Raw genomic sequence first — 19,464 nt, 5'->3', positions numbered from 1 at the left:
AAATAACTAAGTAAAGTTTGTGACTATAAGCTGATCACATGTGTTCGTTATCATCACAATATCCAGCTAAATATTGATTCAATTAGTAACACAACTATTTCAGGTTTCAACCTTGAACAGGCGAAACAAAATATACTATTTGTTGGACGACTAATGATACGCAGCATGCAATGACATGGGGACACACTGACTCCAGACTTTCCATCAAGACTTGAATAATACTCAACCCCAAACACAAATGGTTGAACTGTCTAAAGAAAGAAATAAGCAATAATTAATTGAAGCAATGAAAATAATTGAAAAGTGGAGGAAAGTTAAGTAGTGATTTCAAAATATTTCTTTTATATTTTAAGATATATACAAAATTACATACATAATATTTCATAGAAATGTACTGTGATAATTAATAACATTGCATTATTCAACATGACAATACACCGTTAAAAAGGCATTAAATCGTACTCTACAGGAGGTGAGCTGACAAACCAGTGACGATTCTAGGATGAATCTAGGATTTGAACTTCTGATTAGCAATTTGCGGTGGTTCACATCACTATGCCACTGGCATTATAAACCCTTAAAGATTAATGAGTGAGTGTGTATGGTTTTACGCCGATTTTGGCAATATTCCAGCAATATCATGGCGGGGGACACAGAAATGGGCTTCACACACTGTACCCATGTCGGGAATCAAACCAGGGCCTTTGGCGTGATGAGCGAACGCCTAACTTACGCCACCGCCCCTAAAGATTAGTACAAAAAGTATACAGACTGAATTTGTCCTGATACAAGAGTGAACAAATCTTCCTGTTTAAACATCAACACTTATAGTTGTGCAGAGTAAGAAGATAAATTAGTTCTCACATGAAAAAATTGAAACACACGACAAAACTATCTTTATATAAATATATTCAAGCATTAAATGTTGATAAAAAAAAAGATGCAAAAATTGCAAGTGAAAGGAAAAATATCAAATTATATTTTATAATAAGTTTACAAATAGTTCTCACACAAGCAGTATCTCTTCCCCAACATACCTGCAGTGGCGCCCTCATGCTGAGGTCCTCCGCGTAGCAGCAGCAGACATCGAATGGAGCGTGGATTTTCACAAAGTTGATAATTTTCTTGTCACTCTCTAGGCTCTCCTAAAACACAAGAATAATATGTCGAACTTGTGTCCTTGGTCATGGATTGCTATGTTGAAGGAGAATGGTATCAATAAGAAATTCTGTCTGTATCAAAAATACCAAAAAACACAATTAAGTTGGTTGGTTGGTTGGTTTGTTTAACGCCGCACTCAACAATATTCCAGCTATATGACGGCGGTTTGTAAATAATCGAGACAATCCAGTGATTGACATCATGATCATCGATCCACGCAATTGGGATACAATGACATGCATCAACCAAGTCAGCGAGCCTGACCACCCGATCCTGTTAGTCGCCTTTTACGACAAGCACAGTCACCTTTTACGGCAAGCATGGGTTGCTGAAGACCTACTTTATCCCGGAATCTTCACGGGTCCACAATTAAGTAGGAAGCTGCTTTGAATGGTATGCGTTTCCTGTGTATCAAGGTGTGTCAGCTTAATGAGGAAGGAAGGGCCCAATCTATGAGGTGAGTATGATTCAAAGTGTGAACACACAATGCCATTTAGAAAGTGGTCCAATGTAACAAATGTAATATTTGGGATAACACTTTCTTTGTAAGGTAAAGATTCAAGTACTTTTTTCGTATGAGTCCCATCCGGGATTCGAACCCACATTGCCAGAGTGAGGCACTTAATCGCCAGCACACAAAGTCAGCGATCTAACCCATTCAGCCAATGAGGCTTCCACAAAATGAAAGTCTGACAACTGGTAGTCTAGATCAAGTACTTTGTGTACCCCTCTGACAAGTGTAAATTGGCATGGCTCCCTTGGCAGAAAGCTATGAACACAAAATGCCATTTAGAAAGTGGTCCAATGTAACAAATGTTATATTTGAAATTTAATGTGCCTATATGCCTACTAGTCTGAACAGAAAAATAATAGTTTGTTTTAAGTATTGGCTGAACTTTCTCATATTGCCAGTAACAAGTGGAATGGTATTAATCCACATGCAGGTATTAGAGGCACTGTAAGCCCCCATGGTGCCTTGCATTGTTATACACCTTTGCCTCCTGGCGATCTACAGCCCAGATTTTGTATTGTACTATCTATAATAGTTTTAACTTTTAATGCTCAGATACTTGAACAAGCCTGAAATATTCATATCCCCGCCAATATGACAAGTCCGGAAAAGAGCACTACATGTACCATCATTTTCAGTCTGAGTCATAGTCGTTGTCATGGAAACTCAAATATTTTTTAAAAACTCCCAAAATATCAAACAGCACTAGTTCACCACTAGAGCTAACTATGTGGCAAGTTCAGTTTAGATATCTCTCTTGGTTTTTGAGTTCGGCTCCGGAAACGAGACGTGACAGACATACACAAGGACAGAAGAACGGACGACAGCAACCATTCCTGTATTCCCCTTCACTTGGTGGCCGGGGATGATATAAATCTGTGATAATTTGGTTGTTGTACTGTCCATCATCAACAGGCTTGTGTGTGCTATGACTTTACAACTTGTTCTAAGCAGAGTTAGAAATTGGCACTAGTCCTATAGTCCTTGCCAAACTACCCAATGGTAAAGGTATCATAAGGACTAGTAGAAAATTGCCATTTTTAAGGGTTTTGCTATATGTTATCATTATAAGGACTAGTGGACAAAAACTGTTAGTTTCTAACGCTGCTAAGTCCCGATATGCTGAAATACAGCCAACGTTGGGGGCGAACACTTGTGGGCTTCACACAATGTGCCCTTGTGGAGAATCAAACCCAGTCTCCAGATGACAAAGACATGCATATGATGGACAGTGATACCGATGCAATAAACCAATAAACCAATAAACCATCCCATAAACTTGCTATCACGATCCAATAAATATGCAAATGAGGTCACCACTTTTAATCTCCACAAATGGATGCAATGTCTGCCTGCTCAATAAACTATTGACTAATGCTCCAATGAGTATAGATAGAGGTATTCGTTGTGTGGGTGTTTCTGTAGGCAAACATGGCTGTCAATCATTTGGCACTATATGACATATGGACTATTCACTCAAGCTCTGTATTCATACGCGGTTTCTAAAGTTACTTCATTGACCTGAACTACATCGTAAACATTGATTATTGTAAGAATGACATGTCATGAAGATATTATCACTCTCGTGTGTTTCCGAATCAAAACATCAAATATTGGGAATGAAAATATCTATTATCCTTGCCAACGATTAAAACAATGCAATTAATATTTCTTATGATACGTAAACACATAATAATCTCTATTTAACCACAAGGCTACCCAATCGCCCTCACACAAGTCAAGCCCTCCCGGTTCACATGGCCAAGGCACTATTACTTCATATCAAACACAGGGCCACAGATGTTGGTGATATTTTCAGTAATTCTCGCTGAGAATCATAATTTATGCTTCATACTGATTGGCTCCCGAGATTAGAAAACCTACATTTTTCAACATTATCTTAGGAAAATAAGTCTAGGTAGTATAGACAATGACCTACACATAATTCGGATTTACACATTTACAGTAGAAAAAGGGAGAAATCAGTTTGTTATGTTAGTTGTTCATTATATACGTTTTCGCTCGGAAATGCCGCCATCTTGGTTAAAACGAACACAATACACGTAACTGCGCCACACTCAGCAATATTCCAGCTATATGATGGCCATCTGTAAATAATCAAGTCTGGGCCAGACAATCCAGTGATTGACATTATGACCATCGATCCACGCAATTGGGATACAATGACATGCATCAACCAAGTCAGCAAGCCTGACCACCCGATCCCGTTAGTGGCCTCTTACGACAAGCATAGTCACCTTTTACAGCAAGCATGGGTTGCTGAAGGCCTATTCTACCCTGTGTCTTCACGGGTTCTTCATTCAAGTCATGGTCAAGATCTCATTCTGCATAACTGCATGCAATGTAAACCAGATTAACCAACACTGTGCAATTAGTTCATCGTTTAACCTCCACAGTATCTCTTTATAGCTGTTAAAGTGGATTGCCATCAATGACACAGACACTTATTAAATTAGTGCAGAGCTAAAAATGTCAAAAACAAGAGTGAAGACAGTCATGTTGCTGCCACGCTTTACTGTACTTGGATTGTCTAAAGATTGAAACCATTAGAACATGGAATTATTCCTTACTTAGTTTTTTGTCAAATGAACCTGAAGCGCCGACCATATTATATTTCCATATCTTGGAAGAGGGCTGGGCAGTGGTGAGAGGTAAAATAAAATATGGTGCGTGCATGCGGGCGGGGGTCTGTGTCTGTGTGGTCTGTGTCTGTGTGGTGTGCATGTGTGTGCATGTGTGTGTGCATGTGCGCGTGCATGTTTGTGTGTGTGGACTAGTCCAACATGGGATATTCAAGATTGATTGATTGATTGTTTGCTGTTTAACGCCACACTCAGCAATATTCCAGCTATATGATGGCGGTCTGTAAATAATCGAGTCTTGACCAGACAATCCAGTGATTGACATCATGAGCATCACTCCACACAATTGGGATACGATGACATGCATCAACCAAGTCAGCGAGCCTGACTTCCCGAACCCGAGTAGTTTCCTTTAACTGCAAGCATGGGTTACTCTTCACGGGTCTGGATATTCATGATGGCTGCTATATACGTACATCACACCTTGTAATTATGTACAGGGATTAACCTGGGTTATACTATTATGAAACCTGGGGGTGTCAGTACTGATTTGGAGGTGTCCCATATGTTACAAGAGGGGTCCCAAGGTGACGACTGTCCCAACAACAAATGAAATATGACATTTGTGAAGCGCAATATTATGAAACCTGGGGGGTCAGTACTGATTTGGAGGTGTCCCATGTGTTACAAGAGGGGTCCCAAGGTGACTACTGTCCCAACAACAAATGAAATATGAACTTTGTGAAGCCCAATATTATGAAACCTGGGGGTGTCAGTACTGATTTGGAGGTCTCCCATGTGTTACAAGAGGGGTCCCAAGGTGACTACTGTCCCAACAACAAATGAAATATGAACTTTGTGAAGCCTAATGCCGATTGAGATGAGGCTATTCTTGTTTGAAACAACTTATTGATTGAGTAAAGAAAATAGACATGGACAAATGAAGTCAGCATGCATGCTACTTTGCATGGGTAATTTAATCAGCTGTATTGAAGCCTTTGCCTCAAATGAGACTTCTAGTGTGAAATATTTTTATGCATTTTGGATGCAATAGTTTTTTACGAGTCAATAACCCTTTTTTTTTATAATTTCAATGTTGGCAACATGGCTGCTGGAAAGCTATAAATCATCGGCAACATTTTCTGATTAATAAATATCTTAATTGCATAACGAGGGGGCCAATTACTGGACTTATTACAATTACTTATACTGGGCCAGTGTGTGGGTCTCCGCAGTGCTCACAACTGACACGTGTTAAAACACTTTCCATTTGTGTAATTGAATAATAACGCTAATCAAATGTAGACTGCATGTCAGCATTTCCACATATTGCCTCTTCAGCGCAGCTCGGCAATGTTCTCAAGGCAACGACGACTTAATAGAGCCATGACATTTTTGTAATCAACTCATTCCGTGCTCATGTCCACAAATGTCAAACTGCGGTGACATTCAGCCGGGCTATTCCGAATGGCTGTCGGCCACCACCGCCCACACTACAGTACAGAAGGTCGTCCCTGTTCAGCCCTTCTATATCTCCTCAGGTTTCTTCCCCAAGCCTCAAAGTCAGTGTCTCCAGTTAAATACCACTGCTCATGTGTCAACGTGCAACCTAGTGTCAAGTTCAGTATGTGTGGAGGTAGACAATGCGGGAGTCCCTTATTGGGGTTTGTCAAGTTCAGTATGTGTGGAGGTAGACAATGCAGGTGTCCCTTATTGGGGTTTGTCAAGTTCAGTATGTGTGGAGGTAGACAATGCAGGTGTCCCTTATTGGGGTTTGTCAAGTTCAGTATGTATGGATGTAGACAATGCAGGAGTCCCTTATTGGGGTTTTGTTAAGTTCAGTATGTACGGAGAGAGACAATGCGGGAGTCCCTTATTGGGGTTTTGTCAAGTTCAGTATGTATGGAGGTAGACAATGCAGGTGTCCCTTATTGGGGTTTTGTCAAGTTCAGTATGTATGGAGGTAGACAATGCAGGTGTCCCTTATTGGGGTTTTGTCAAGTTCAGTGTGTATGGAGGTAGACAATGCAGGTGTCCCTTATTGGGGTTTGTTAAATTCAGTATGTATGGAGAGAGACAATGCAGGTGTCCCTTATTGGGGTTTTGTCAAGTTCAGTATGTATGGAGGTAGACAATGCAGGTGTCCCTTATTGGGGTTTGTTAAATTCAGTGTGTATGGAGGTAGACAATGCAGGTGTCCCTTATTGGGGTTTTGTCAAGTTCAGTATGTATGGAGGTAGACAATGCAGGTGTCCCTTATTGGGGTTTTGTCAAGTTCAGTGTGTATGGAGGTAGACAATGCAGGTGTCCCTTAGTGGGGTTTGTTAAATTCAGTATGTATGGAGAGAGACAATGCAGGTGTCCCTTATTGGGGTTTTGTCAAGTTCAGTATGTATGGAGGTAGACAATGCAGGAGTCCCTTATTGGGGTTTGTTAAATTCAGTGTGTATGGAGGTAGACAATGCAGGTGTCCCTTATTGGGGTTTGTTAAATTCAGTGTGTATGGAGGTAGACAATGCAGGAGTCCCTTATTGGGGTTTTGTCAAGTTCAGTATGTATGGAGGTGAACAATGCAGGAGTCCCTTATTGGGGTTTGTTAAATTCAGTGTGTATGGAGGTAGACAATGCAGGTGTCCGTTATTGGGGTTTTGTCAAGTTCAGTATGTATGGAGGTGAACAATGCAGGAGTCCCTTATTGGGGTTTGTTAAATTCAGTGTGTATGGAGGTAGACAATGCAGGTGTCCCTTATTGGGGTTTGTCAAGTTCAGTGTGTATGGAGGTAGACAATGCAGGTGTCCCTTATTGGGGTTTGTTAAATTCAGTGTGTATGGAGGTAGACAATGCAGGTGTCCCTTATTGGGGTTTGTTAAATTCAGTGTGTATGGAGGTAGACAATGCAGGTGTCCCTTATTGGGGTTTTGTCAAGTTCAGTGTGTATGGAGGTAGACAATGCAGGAGTCCCTTATTGGGGTTTGTTAAATTCAGTGTGTATGGAGGTAGACAATGCAGGTGTCCCTTATTGGGGTTTGTTAAATTCAGTGTGTATGGAGGTAGACAATGCAGGTGTCCCTTATTGGGGTTTTGTCAAGTTCAGTGTGTATGGAGGTAGACAATGCAGGAGTCCCTTATTGGGGTTTGTTAAATTCAGTGTGTATGGAGGTAGACAATGCAGGTGTCCCTTATTGGGGTTTTGTCAAGTTCAGTGTGTATGGAGGTAGACAATGCAGGAGTCCCTTATTGGGGGTTTGTTAAATTCAGTGTGTATGGAGGTAGACAATGCAGGTGTCCCTTATTGGGGTTTGTTAAATTCAGTGTGTATGGAGGTAGACAATGCAGGTGTCCCTTATTGGGGTTTGTCAAGTTCAGTGTGTATGGAGGTAGACAATGCAGGAGTCCCTTATTGGGGTTTTGTTAAGTTCAGTATGTACGGAGAGAGACAATGCGGGAGTCCCTTATTGGGGTTTTGTCAAGTTCAGTATGTATGGAGGTAGACAATGCTGGTGTCCCTTATTGGGGTTTTGTCAAGTTCAGTGTGTATGGAGGTAGACAATGCTGGTGTCCCTTATTGGGGTTTTGTCAAGTTCAGTGTGTATGGAGATAGACAATGCGGGAGTCCCTTATTGGGGTTTTGTTAAGTTCAGTATGTACGGAGAGAGACAATGCGGGAGTCCCTTATTGGGGTTTTGTCAAGTTCAGTGTGTATGGAGGTAGACAATGCTGGTGTCCCTTATTGGGGTTTTGTCAAGTTCAGTGTGTATGGAGGTGAACAATGCAGGAGTCCCTTATTGGGGTTTGTTAAATTCAGTGTGTATGGAGGTAGACAATGCAGGTGTCCCTTATTGGTTTTTTGTTAAGTTCAGTATGTGTGGAGGTAGACAATGCAGGTGTCCCTTATTGGGTTTTTGTTAAGTTCAGTATGTATGGAGAGAGACAATGCAGGTGTCCCTTATTGGGTTTTGTTAAGTTCAGTATGTACGGAGAGTGAGAGAACATGAGAGTGTTCTACAACCATTGTAATGCAAGACCAGAATGCCGATGGAGAAAGATGGATTCCCAATTGTCAAGACAGATCAGCGGTTGTATGATGTGAGCACCGAACTACACCAGTGAGGTTGCTAACACACTCAAGCCACAACATAGAAAAGAGGGCAACATTGGCTCAGCAAGCACCAAACACAACACGACATCAGCCTCCACGAGAACAACTAACCTCTTCCGTTTCAAGTCCAGCTTTCCGTATATTGCGCATGAACTTCTCTCGCCATTGTACATGTTTCTCCTCGGCAGGTTTCACCCCAAGTTTCTTGTCCAGGGAGTCCTCGTACACAATCACGAAATCTGAAATTATCACAACATGAAATGGTTAGTGATGAATACATATTCAGTTGAATGCTTGATGTATCCAATGTTCTGTGTCTCCATGCCAAGCCAGGGACAAGAGAGACGAAGATGGCTGTGTCATACAAAAAGATGTAAATAGATGGTACTTATTGTTACCCTCTCTTGTGCTCGGCATTTAAAGGGGCTAAAACAAGGACTGGTCAGCATGCTGTGTCTGAGTGGAGTATTAAAGTTACAACCGCGTCATGGTATCTTACAGGCCAAGCACTATAAAACTGGCATTAGTCCGGACTAGTACAAGCAGACACACTGAGACTTGCAAATCCCTTATAAGCAGGGATATTCTTTGCCATTTCTACATTTGCATCTTGGTCACGCCCGCGTCATATCTGAGTGAGTGAGTTCGTTTAACGCCGCTTTTAACAGTATAACAGTTATATCACGGCGTGTCAGCTTTATGTGGGAGAAATGCTCAAAGTGATGCAGGTCTAAGACGTTTACCACTTTGGTGAAGCCCACGGGAGCACGGGTATGGTGCTGACAAACCTAGAAACATAATCAGGGCGAACCGGGATTCGAACCAACAATCATAGGTTTCTGGCGTGCCCAAGGGACGCAACTCTGCACAACGAAACGCGGCACCTTAGATGACTGGGCCAGCCATGCCCCCACATCAATCTGAAGGGCTGGATGTTCATGAAGAGATAAAAAGAATAAACTCAAGTGACACCTTCATGACATATATAATGTTCCCTCGCTATTGCGCCCTTCAGGATAGCGCTACCTCGGTTATAGCGTGCAGTAACGCATGGCTCCCAAAATTTACTTACATTTTTAAAAAATTCAAGTTTTACACTGGCACAATGTTTTTCCCCCCATCTCAAAACATATTATCAGCTGATCACCACGAGCACGTAACACCAGGAATACCAGTCAGCAAATCCGAACTGAGGTACGCATTAATAATCTTGAACACGATGTGAAAGCATGATTTCACTTCACCTCACCTCACCTCTCAAACAAAGGTATGGAAGCGAATGGGTTGAGGGTGTTGATCATAACATAGAGGTATAATACACTGGATTATCCAGGATGTCACATGACTGCATCAAGGACAACATGTCACATGACTGCATCAAGGACAACATGTAACACGTCTGTATCAAGGACAACATGTCACATGACCGTATCAAGGACAATATGTCACATGACTGAATCAAGGACAACATGTCACATGACTGAATCAAGGACAACATGTCACATGACTGAATCAAGTACAACATGTCACATGACTGCATCAAGGACAACATGTCACATGACTGAATCAAGGACAACATGTCACATGACTGCATCAAGGACAACATGTCACATAACCATATCAAGGACAACATGTCACATAACCATATCAAGGACAACATGTCACATGACTGAATCAAGGACAACATGTCACGTGACTGAATCAAGGTCAATGTTTCATACGTCACAGCATCAGGGTCAATACACCACATAATTGCCTCATCAATATGTCATACTGCATCATGTTCAATATATCATATAATTTTATCATCAATACATTGTGTCACAACTTCATCATAGCCGGGGTCACGGGTGGCCCAGTCATCTAAGGCGCCGCAATTGGCAGTGCAGGGTTTTGTCCTTTGGACACCCCAGAAACCTATGATCATTGGTTCGAATCCTGGTTTGTCGGCACCATACCCGTGCTCGTGGGTTTCACCAAAAGTGGTAAACCTCGGAGACCTGCATCACTTCGGGCTTTCCTCCCACACCAAGTTGACACGCCGTGATATAACTGGAATACTGTTGAAAGCAGAGTTAAACCCAACTCACTCACTAACACTGCAACATAGCCAGTATGTTACTGTCTGTATTCCCATTGTTACTCACCGATTTTCCTCCTTTCATCTTTGAAGTAGCATCCCAAGTTCCCCAGATACTTCGAGTCGCTGAGATTGTCTTGTGACATAGAAGCCTGAAAATGACAAGAAAACAAAATTTATAAAAAGTGTAACCTATCAAACAACATTAATTCTCATGAAAACATATTCTTCCAACAAACTACAAGCTATATCGTGTTGGAGTGTAAATGATCAAGTCTGAACACGGCAAACCGGTGGCTGACTGCATGAGCAGCAGACCATGCATCAGGGTGCCACGCCCACTATACCACTCATAGCATCAGGGTGCCACACCCACAATACCACTCATAGCATCAGGGTGCCACACCCACAATACCACTCATAGCATCAGGGTGCCACACCCACAATACCACTCATAGCATCAGGGTGTCACACCCACAATACCACTAATAGCATCAGGGTGCCACACCAACAATACCACTCATAGCATCAGGGTGCCACACCCACAATACCACTCATAGCATCAGGGTGCCACACCCACAATACCACTCACAGCATCAGGGTGCCACACCCACAATACCACTCATACTGTACTTGGCTCTTACTCAAGCTTGGACCGATACTGCCTTGGAACCCCAAGGGTAAATAGCATGGTGAACTGGGGATATATTCTTGCATCCCTGGGGAAACAAGCATGGTGAACTGGGGATATATTCTTGCATCCCTGGGGAAACAAGCATGGTGAACTGGGGATATATTCTTGCATCCCCAGGTAACAAGCATGGTGAACTGGGGATATATTCTTGCATCCCCCGGGTAACAAGCATGGTGAACTGGGGATATATTCTTGCATCCTCGGGGTAACAAGCATGGTGAACTGGGGTTATATTCTTGCATCCCCAGGGAAACAAGCATGGTGAACTGGGGATATATTCTTGCATCCCTGGGGTTACAAGCATGGTGAACTGGGGATATATTCTTGCATCCCCGGGGTAACAAGCATGGTGAACTGGGGATATATTCTTGCATCCCCAGGGAAACAAGCATGGTGAACTGTGGATATATTCTTGCATCCCCGGGAGACAAGCATGGTGAACTGGGGACATTATTGATTCTGGCATATCCACTGGAGACAAGCACAGTGTTCTTGGGGCTATTCTTGCATTCCCAGGGGAACAAGTGTGGTGAACTGGGGATATATTCTTGCATCCCCAGGGAAACAAGCATGGTGAACTGTGGATATATTCTTGCATCCCCGGGAGACAAGCATGGTGAACTGGGGATATATTCTTGCATCCCCAGGGGAACAAGCACAGTGTTCTTGGGGCTATTCTTGCATTCCCAGGGGAACAAGTGTGGTGAACTGGGGATATATTCTTGCATCCCCAGGGAAACAAGCATGGTGAACTGTGGATATATTCTTGCATCCCCGGGAGACAAGCATGGTGAACTTGGGATAAATTCTTGCATCCCCAGGGGAACAAGCACAGTGTTCTTGGGGATATACTTGCATTCCCAGCAGAACAAGCATGGTGAACTGGGGTTATATTCTGGCATATCCCCGGGGAAACAAGTACAGTGGTCTTGGGGCTATTCTTGCATTCCCGGGGGAACAAGACTGGTGAACTGGGGTTATATTCTTGCATTCCCGGCAGAACAAGCATGGTGAACTGGGGATATATTCTGGCATATCTAAGGGAGACAAGCATGGTGAATTGGGGATATATTCTGGCATATCCAAGGGAGACAAGCATGGTGAACTTGGGATATATTCTGGCATATCCACGGGAGACAAGCACAGTGTTCTTGGGGCTATTCTTGCATTCCCGGGGGAACATTAGCTTGGTATAGTGGGGATATATTCTGGTATACCCACGGGAGACAAGCATTGTGTACTGGGGGCTATTCTGGCCTGGCATCCCTACAGGCTGTTCTGACACAGAAGGGATGCAAGGCAAGCGAGACACACACTACACCAGGATAATGGCAGGGATTGACTGCAAACACAATACAGACACTGAAACAAGACACTCCTAATCTCTGCAGTCAACTGGACATTTGCGACAATGGGAAACAAGTAAATCTCATTCCCCAGAGAAATGTTTCCCATCAATGCCTATTGTATTGCAGATGGTCCGCAGTGTGCAGACTTCAGATACCCACTCACGAAGACTCTCCCTGGATTTGACTTAAGGATTACCTTGTCAAAGATAAGGCAGGAATTGGTCCTCTGCTGTGTTATCTCCCTTAGAGAAATTCAGAATTTGAATGATGAGGAATGAATTTTCTAGTGACCCATGGTTTCAGCACTCAAACATGAAAGTAATTGAGATGTATCGCTCTAACGGCACATTTAGCCCAAGTCAATTGGCAGTTCGAGTCAATTTGATTAAAGTTGTGAAAACCGAAAACCTCCCTTCTTTGACTGCTTACAATGAAGATTAATTTAACAGTGTATGATTACACAGGGGCAATGTCTCCAGGCTCACAGGATGCATAGGGACCAATCATTTGTTATTCAGCACAGGGAAAGGGGGTGGGGGAGGGGGTGGGGGAGGGGGAGGGGGGAGGGGTGTGGGGGAGGGGTCCTTGGACGTTTTGAAACAAACATATAACTTTTGTCAGTGATCGAGCAGTAGTCAACATCAATGAAACTAAAACTAATTAGCACCTAGTGACTTGGAAATTGATACCCCTTATTACTGTAATAAGGGGGCACGGGTGGCCCAGTTGTCTAAGGCGCCGCGATTCGCTGTGCAGAGTTGCGTCCCTTGGGCACGTCAGAAACCTATGATTGTGGGTTCGAATCCCGGGTCGCCCCGATTATGTTTCTAGGTTTGTCAGCACCATACCCATGCTCGTGGGTTTCACCGAAGTGGTAAATGTCTGAGACCTGCATCACTTCGGGATTTCCTCCCACATTAAGCTGACACGCCGTGATATAACTGGAATAATGTTAAAAGCGGCGTTAAACCCAACTCACTCACTCACTCACTCACTCAGTGGTAAACGTCTGAGGCCTGCATCACTTCGGGCTTTCCTCCCACATTAATCTGACACACCGCGATATAACTTGAATACTGTTAAAAGCGGCGTTAAAACCAACTCACTCACTCATTCACTATTACTGTAATATACCTCATTGTTTGTTTGTTTGTTTGTTTGTTTGTAACACTGCACTCAGCAATATTCCAGCTACATGAATAGCTGTAAATAATCAAGTCAGGATAGGGCAATCCAGTGATTGATATCATAAGCATCAATTCACACAATTGGGATAAGATGACATGCATCAACCAAGTTAGCCGCCTCTTACGACAAGCATAGTCGCCTTTTACTGCATGCAGGGGTTGCTGAAGACCTATTGTACCTTGGATCTCTACGGGTCGTAATATACCTCAGGAAATACCCACTGTCATGAAATGTTTGGCCCTAGTAGCTGATAAGCCAGCTGAATGTTGGATGAAAGCCAAAAGAAACATATAACCTCATCGGGGAAACCAACACAGCAAGGGTGATACACCATGGATCATGATCAACACAGCCAGCAGATCCTGGAACGGATAAGGGACACAACTCTGCATACCATCGAAATTAAGTCTGCCATTGCCCTTATGATGAAAGTTTTCAAAGATCTGCCACACTTAAACCTCTAGACCAGAACCAGCCTCAAGTGTTCGAAATTAAGTTAGAAAGTCTGCCATTTCCTTTATGATGAAAGATTTAAAAGATCTGCCACACTTAAACCTCTAGACCAGAACCAGCCTCAAGTGTTCGAAATTAAGACTGCCATTTCCTTTATGATGAAAGATTTAAAAGATCTGTCACACTTAAACCTCTAGACCAGAACCAGCCTCAAGTGTTGAAATTAAGACTGCCATTTCCTTTATGATGAAAGATTTAAAAGATCTGCCACACTTAAACCTCTAGACCAGAACCAGCCTCAAGTGTTCGAAATTAAGACTGCCATTTCCTTTATGATGAAAGATTTAAAAGATCTGTCACACTTAAACCTCTAGACCAGAACCAGCCTCAAGTGTTGAAATTAAGACTGCCATTTCCTTTATGATGAAAGATTTAAAAGATCTGCCACACTTAAACCTCTAGACCAGAACCAGCCTCAAGTGTTCGAAATTAAGACTGCCATTTCCTTTATGATGAAAGATTTAAAAGATCTGTCACACTTAAACCTCTAGACCAGAACCAGCCTCAAGTGTTGAAATTAAGACTGCCATTTCCTTTATGATGAAAGATTTAAAAGATCTGCCACACTTAAACCTCTAGACCAGAACCAGCCTCAAGTGTTCGAAATTAAGACTGCCATTTCCTTTATGATGAAAGATTTAAAAGATCTGCCACACTTAAACCTCTAGACCAGAACCAGCCTCAAGTGTTGAAATTAAGACTGCCATTTCCTTTATGATGAAAGATTTAAAAGATCTGCCACACTTAAACCTCTAGACCAGAACCAGCCTCAAGTGTTCGAAATTAAGACTGCCATTTCCTTTATGATGAAAGATTTAAAAGATCTGCCACACTTAAACCTCTAGACCAGAACCAGCCTCAAGTGTTGAAATTAAGACTGCCATTTCCTTTATGATGAAAGATTTAAAAGATCTGCCACACTTAAACCTCTAGACCAGAACCAGCCTCAAGTGTTGAAATTAAGTTAGAAAGTCTGCCATTGCCCTTATGATGAAAGATTTCAAAGATCTGCCACACTTAAACCTCTAGACCAGATACAGCCTCAAGTGTTGAAATTAAGTTAGAAAGTCTGCCATTCGACCTTATGGTAAAAGATTTAAGGGATCCCAAGACTAAACTACTAAAAGGATCAAGGATACCAGGTCCTGCCCTCTAATCCTCCTGTGTATTGTGTATATCTTATTTCTTTACCTTGCAATATTAAAACTGATTCATTTATTTATTTATAATTAAAACAATAAATCAATAAACATCATTGTGCTGTTGTGATGCCAGGTATAAACAGCGCAGATTCTCCCATCAGAAACCCACCACACGACCCAGTCAGTGATGGAGAACACTCCACTAGGAAATATTGACCTACTTCAAGTTGCAAGCTCTCTGACATTTTATTGGATGTATCAATGACGACATTTGATCGCTGGTTTCAGGGCACTGTGGATATCTGGTGCACAACTGTACTGTCAGCAGGACAAGATGTCAAGTCAGGTCCTTCTGCCTGTATATCGCCCATTATATTAGCATATGACACATCTTTACAGTATTAAAGAAGTTGTTATCCATATATTGTGTCTACTTTGTCATCTGTCAACTTCTAAGTACCGTACTCGACGTAATAAGCGCCCGACTCTAATAAGCGCCCACAGCGATATTTGCTAATATATTGGCAAGTGAACAATCCCAATTACCACCCCTTCCGATTGATCAATGTACACAAGACTTATTTATTCGCGCATAATACACACTCGATCATGTGTAATATACACCCTTAATTATGGGCAATTAAATTCTGGAAAAATATATCTGTCGTATATAAACATTTCAGGCTGTCAGCATAAACCAGGAAATTAACGATCTTTCAACTTTTTTTCACCAAAATAATATTCTAATAAGAGCCCCCTATTCTCATTATGAGAGCGCCCTGGGCGCTTATTATGTAGAATACGGTATTGCCTATCAAGCAGTTCATATGACACCTTGTCATTTCATTCAGCGTTTTATTTCAGTTAGATGCCTTAACCTTTGACAATAGAGAAATACCATTGTGCACAGTGGAACCCCACCTATCCGGACCCCCGATATCTGGAATCCTCGCCTTCTGGATGACATTGTGATGTTTTATCACAAAATCCACTTTTTATTGAAAATGTTTGTTATCACCTTTTCATATATTCACATGAATTGGCTGAAGAGATACAATGTATTCTTTTCCATAATACTTTTGTCTTATGTATTATATATAATCGAGGTGCTCGAGTGACTGAGTTGGGTTTAACGCTGCTTTTAACAGTATACCAGTTATATTGCGGCGTGTCAGCTAAATGTGGGAGGAAAGCCCAAAGTGATGCAGGTCTCAGACATTTACCACTTCGGTGAAACCCACGAGCATGGGAGTGGTGCTGACAAACCTAGAAACATAATTGGGGTGAACCGGGATTCGAACCCACAATCATAGGTTTATGGCGTGCCCAAGGGACGCAACTCTGCACAGCGAATCGCAGCGCCTTAGACGACTGGGCCACCCGTGCCCACCGAGGTGCTAGAAGTTGATAGGGCATGAGCAGGAACCAGTTCTGCATGAGACTGTATGCTGCAAGTTGCAAGGTAAAGGCTTGTCGTGTTTCAGGTCATGAGCCAAGAATAGAACAGCTGTCTTCCTGCCAGATTGGTTCTAACTTATTCATATCAGGTATCAATCCAGTGTTGGATGAACATACAGAAAATGACTCTATTCTAAATGAGGACAAGCATGAAATACACATATCCCCCACCAATATGACATGTCCATTCTGTGCAAGGAATTAGCCCTGAAACGATTTTCAGTTTAAGTCAAAGTTGTTGCCATGGAAACTCAAAAAATAAAGTCAGAGTATGCACATCTCAGTACTGTGCACAGTGCAGGGTATCTTGCTGGATAGCAGTTAAGGCCACAATTTTTTAATTTTATGATTCGCAGTTTTTTTCCAACAAGGTCGGTCAAAATGAAAATAAAATGAAATATCTATGTCATTTATTTATTTATATAAAAGTCATTCTGCCATGGAGTTAAAACTGCAGCTGGCTTCTAGAATCACCAATAGTGATGTAGACATGGAATTTATACATAACAATTTATATTGTATAAGAGGGTATATATTACTAGCAGGAGACTAGTGGGAGACGAAATAAAAGTAAATCTTTTCATGTTTAATGTTTTTCTTTTCCAGCTGCTTTTCAGTAGGGGTGGCGGGCCCATGAAACGTAAAATAAAATAAGTGTGGCCTAATTAAATGATCAATGCCTTGGCCACCATCCAAAGACAGTCAACGAACACTCATCATGCTCATGGCAATGTGTGTGGAAAGCAGTATCAATGTCCATATTAATAATGAGTGTTCTGGACACTTGGTTAGGACCAAAACAATAAATAATTCAGTATCACATGTTATGACTGGAAATCAGCAGGGTAGGTGTTCAATACTGGAGTTGGCAGTGGGGCCACGGCTGTGGCGGACACATAATCTGCCCTAACAGAAGACATGTGCCCTGAGTTAAGTACCAAAGTGCTATGCTTATGGTTCTTATAATTTTAAATACCGTATTAGACGTAATAAGCGCCCCGCTCTAATAAGCGCCCACAGCGGTATTTGCTAATATATTGGCTAGTGAACAATCCCAATTATCACCCCTTCAGATTGATCAATGGACACCAGACTTATTCATTCGCGTATAATACACACTCGTGTGTTATATGCACCGTTAATCATGGGCAATTAAATTCTAGAAAAATATATCTGTCATACATAAACATTAAACTGTCAGCATAAACCACGAAATTTATCTTTCAACTCTGTTTTTTCCATTAAAATAATATTCTAATAAGAGCCCCCTATTTCTAATTTCGAGAGTGCCCTGGGCAATTTCTTCCGACTATTGCATCAAAACGTTTTGAAGTTGTATCATTGGGTACTTTTTAACTGAATCACCGGTAGATGTGGGAGGAAACGTGTATAAACGTGTATGTGTATTGCTTTTTGTTTTAACCAAGATGGCGGACGTTTCTCAAGCGAAAACATATATAACGAACAACGTATATAACAAACTGATTTCTCTGGCCCCTTGTAGTTCATTATATTCATGTTCTACTGTATTATCATCAACCATTGATCGCTGACTATAGCTTACTATGTTCATGAGTGAGTGAGTGAGTGAGTGAGTGAGTGAGTGAGTGGTTGGGTGGGTGGGTGGGTGTTGAGTGAGTGAGTGAGTGAGTGAGTGGGTGGGTGGGTGGGTGTTGAGTGAGTGAGTGAGTGAGTGAGTGAGTGAGTGAGTGGGTGAGTGAGTGAGTGAGTGAGTGAGTGAGTGAGTGAGTGGGTGGGTGGGTGTTGAGTGAGTGAGTGAGTGAGTGAGTGAGTGAGTGAGTGGGTGGGTGGGTGGGTGGGTGGGTGTTGAGTGAGTGAGTGAGTGAGTGAGTGAGTGAGTGAGTGAGTCAGCAATATCACGGTGGGATTCACACATTGTAGCCATGTGGAAAATCCTACCCAGTTCTTTGGCGTATACCCCACCGCCCCGACACTGAGTTAATGTAAGAGTGAGAGATTGAGTGAAAGGGATAGTGTGAGAATGAAAGAGTGAGAGTAAGAGAGTTAGTCTGAAAGTGAGAGAGTGAAAGTCAGTGCAAATGTGAGAGTGTGAGAGTGAAAGTTTGTGTGAGAGTTATAGTGAGAGTGATAGAGTATATAAAATATATTGAAGAGAGCGAAGGAGTTAATGAGTATGAGAAAGAGTATTGTGTTTAACACAGTGAGTTCTACAGTATTTTAGGGCAAAACAAATACTATCCCTATCAACCCACTGTTTCATCTGGGACCCACATTTTATTATCACAGCTGAAAACAGCTGTCAGGAAACCCATATCTTACATTTGGAAACAAGTTGTATCCCACACGCTATCACCCACTCACCCACTCCATCACACAGTCCATTATACATGCCATCACCCCATCAATCTCTCCTTGAATCCATCCCTCCACAAAAATGCAACAATGTTTTGTGTCAGTACTGTACAAGCAATAGAGTATCATACACTTATCTTGTGCTGATCAATTAACCCTTCAATATGTATGCCTAATTAACACAATTAACTTTGAATGTTCACATAATTGAGGGCAGAAACTAAATTCAACGTCATATGGTATATGTTCCTAATACAACTTTGGAGTTGTAATGTTTCAAACTTCCATACCAAATGGCCGCCCTCTAAAAAATATAATTCATGTAGAATAT

The 19,464-nt window shown here is 42.0% G+C and overlaps 1 protein-coding gene across 4 annotated transcripts in view; it reads right to left on the bottom strand.

Annotated features, from left to right (window-relative positions):
- The window catches only part of LOC124112825 (anoctamin-7-like), a 148,018-nt gene that overhangs the window by 42,545 nt on the left and 86,009 nt on the right, over positions 1-19,464 (bottom strand). For 3 of the 4 annotated variants that reach the window (XM_048385383.1, XM_048385381.1, XM_048385384.1), the window contains exons 3-5: positions 10,523-10,607; positions 8,487-8,614; positions 1,038-1,145 (exon numbers count right to left, since the gene is read on the bottom strand). In XM_048385383.1, coding sequence (XP_048241340.1) covers positions 1,038-1,145; positions 8,487-8,614; positions 10,523-10,607 — 321 coding nt within the window. Of the gene's footprint in view, positions 1-227; positions 252-1,037; positions 1,146-8,486; positions 8,615-10,522; positions 10,608-19,464 lie in introns of all 4 variants that reach the window. The other variant, XM_048385382.1, reaches the window with a different exon arrangement.

The sequence above is a fragment of the Haliotis rufescens genome, unplaced genomic scaffold (genome assembly GCF_023055435.1).
Source record: "Haliotis rufescens isolate VD_foot unplaced genomic scaffold, xgHalRufe1.0.p SCAF_58, whole genome shotgun sequence".
In the NCBI taxonomy this organism is placed as follows: Eukaryota; Metazoa; Mollusca; class Gastropoda; order Lepetellida; family Haliotidae; genus Haliotis; species Haliotis rufescens.
This window is presented reverse-complemented; position numbering and strand designations above follow the sequence as displayed.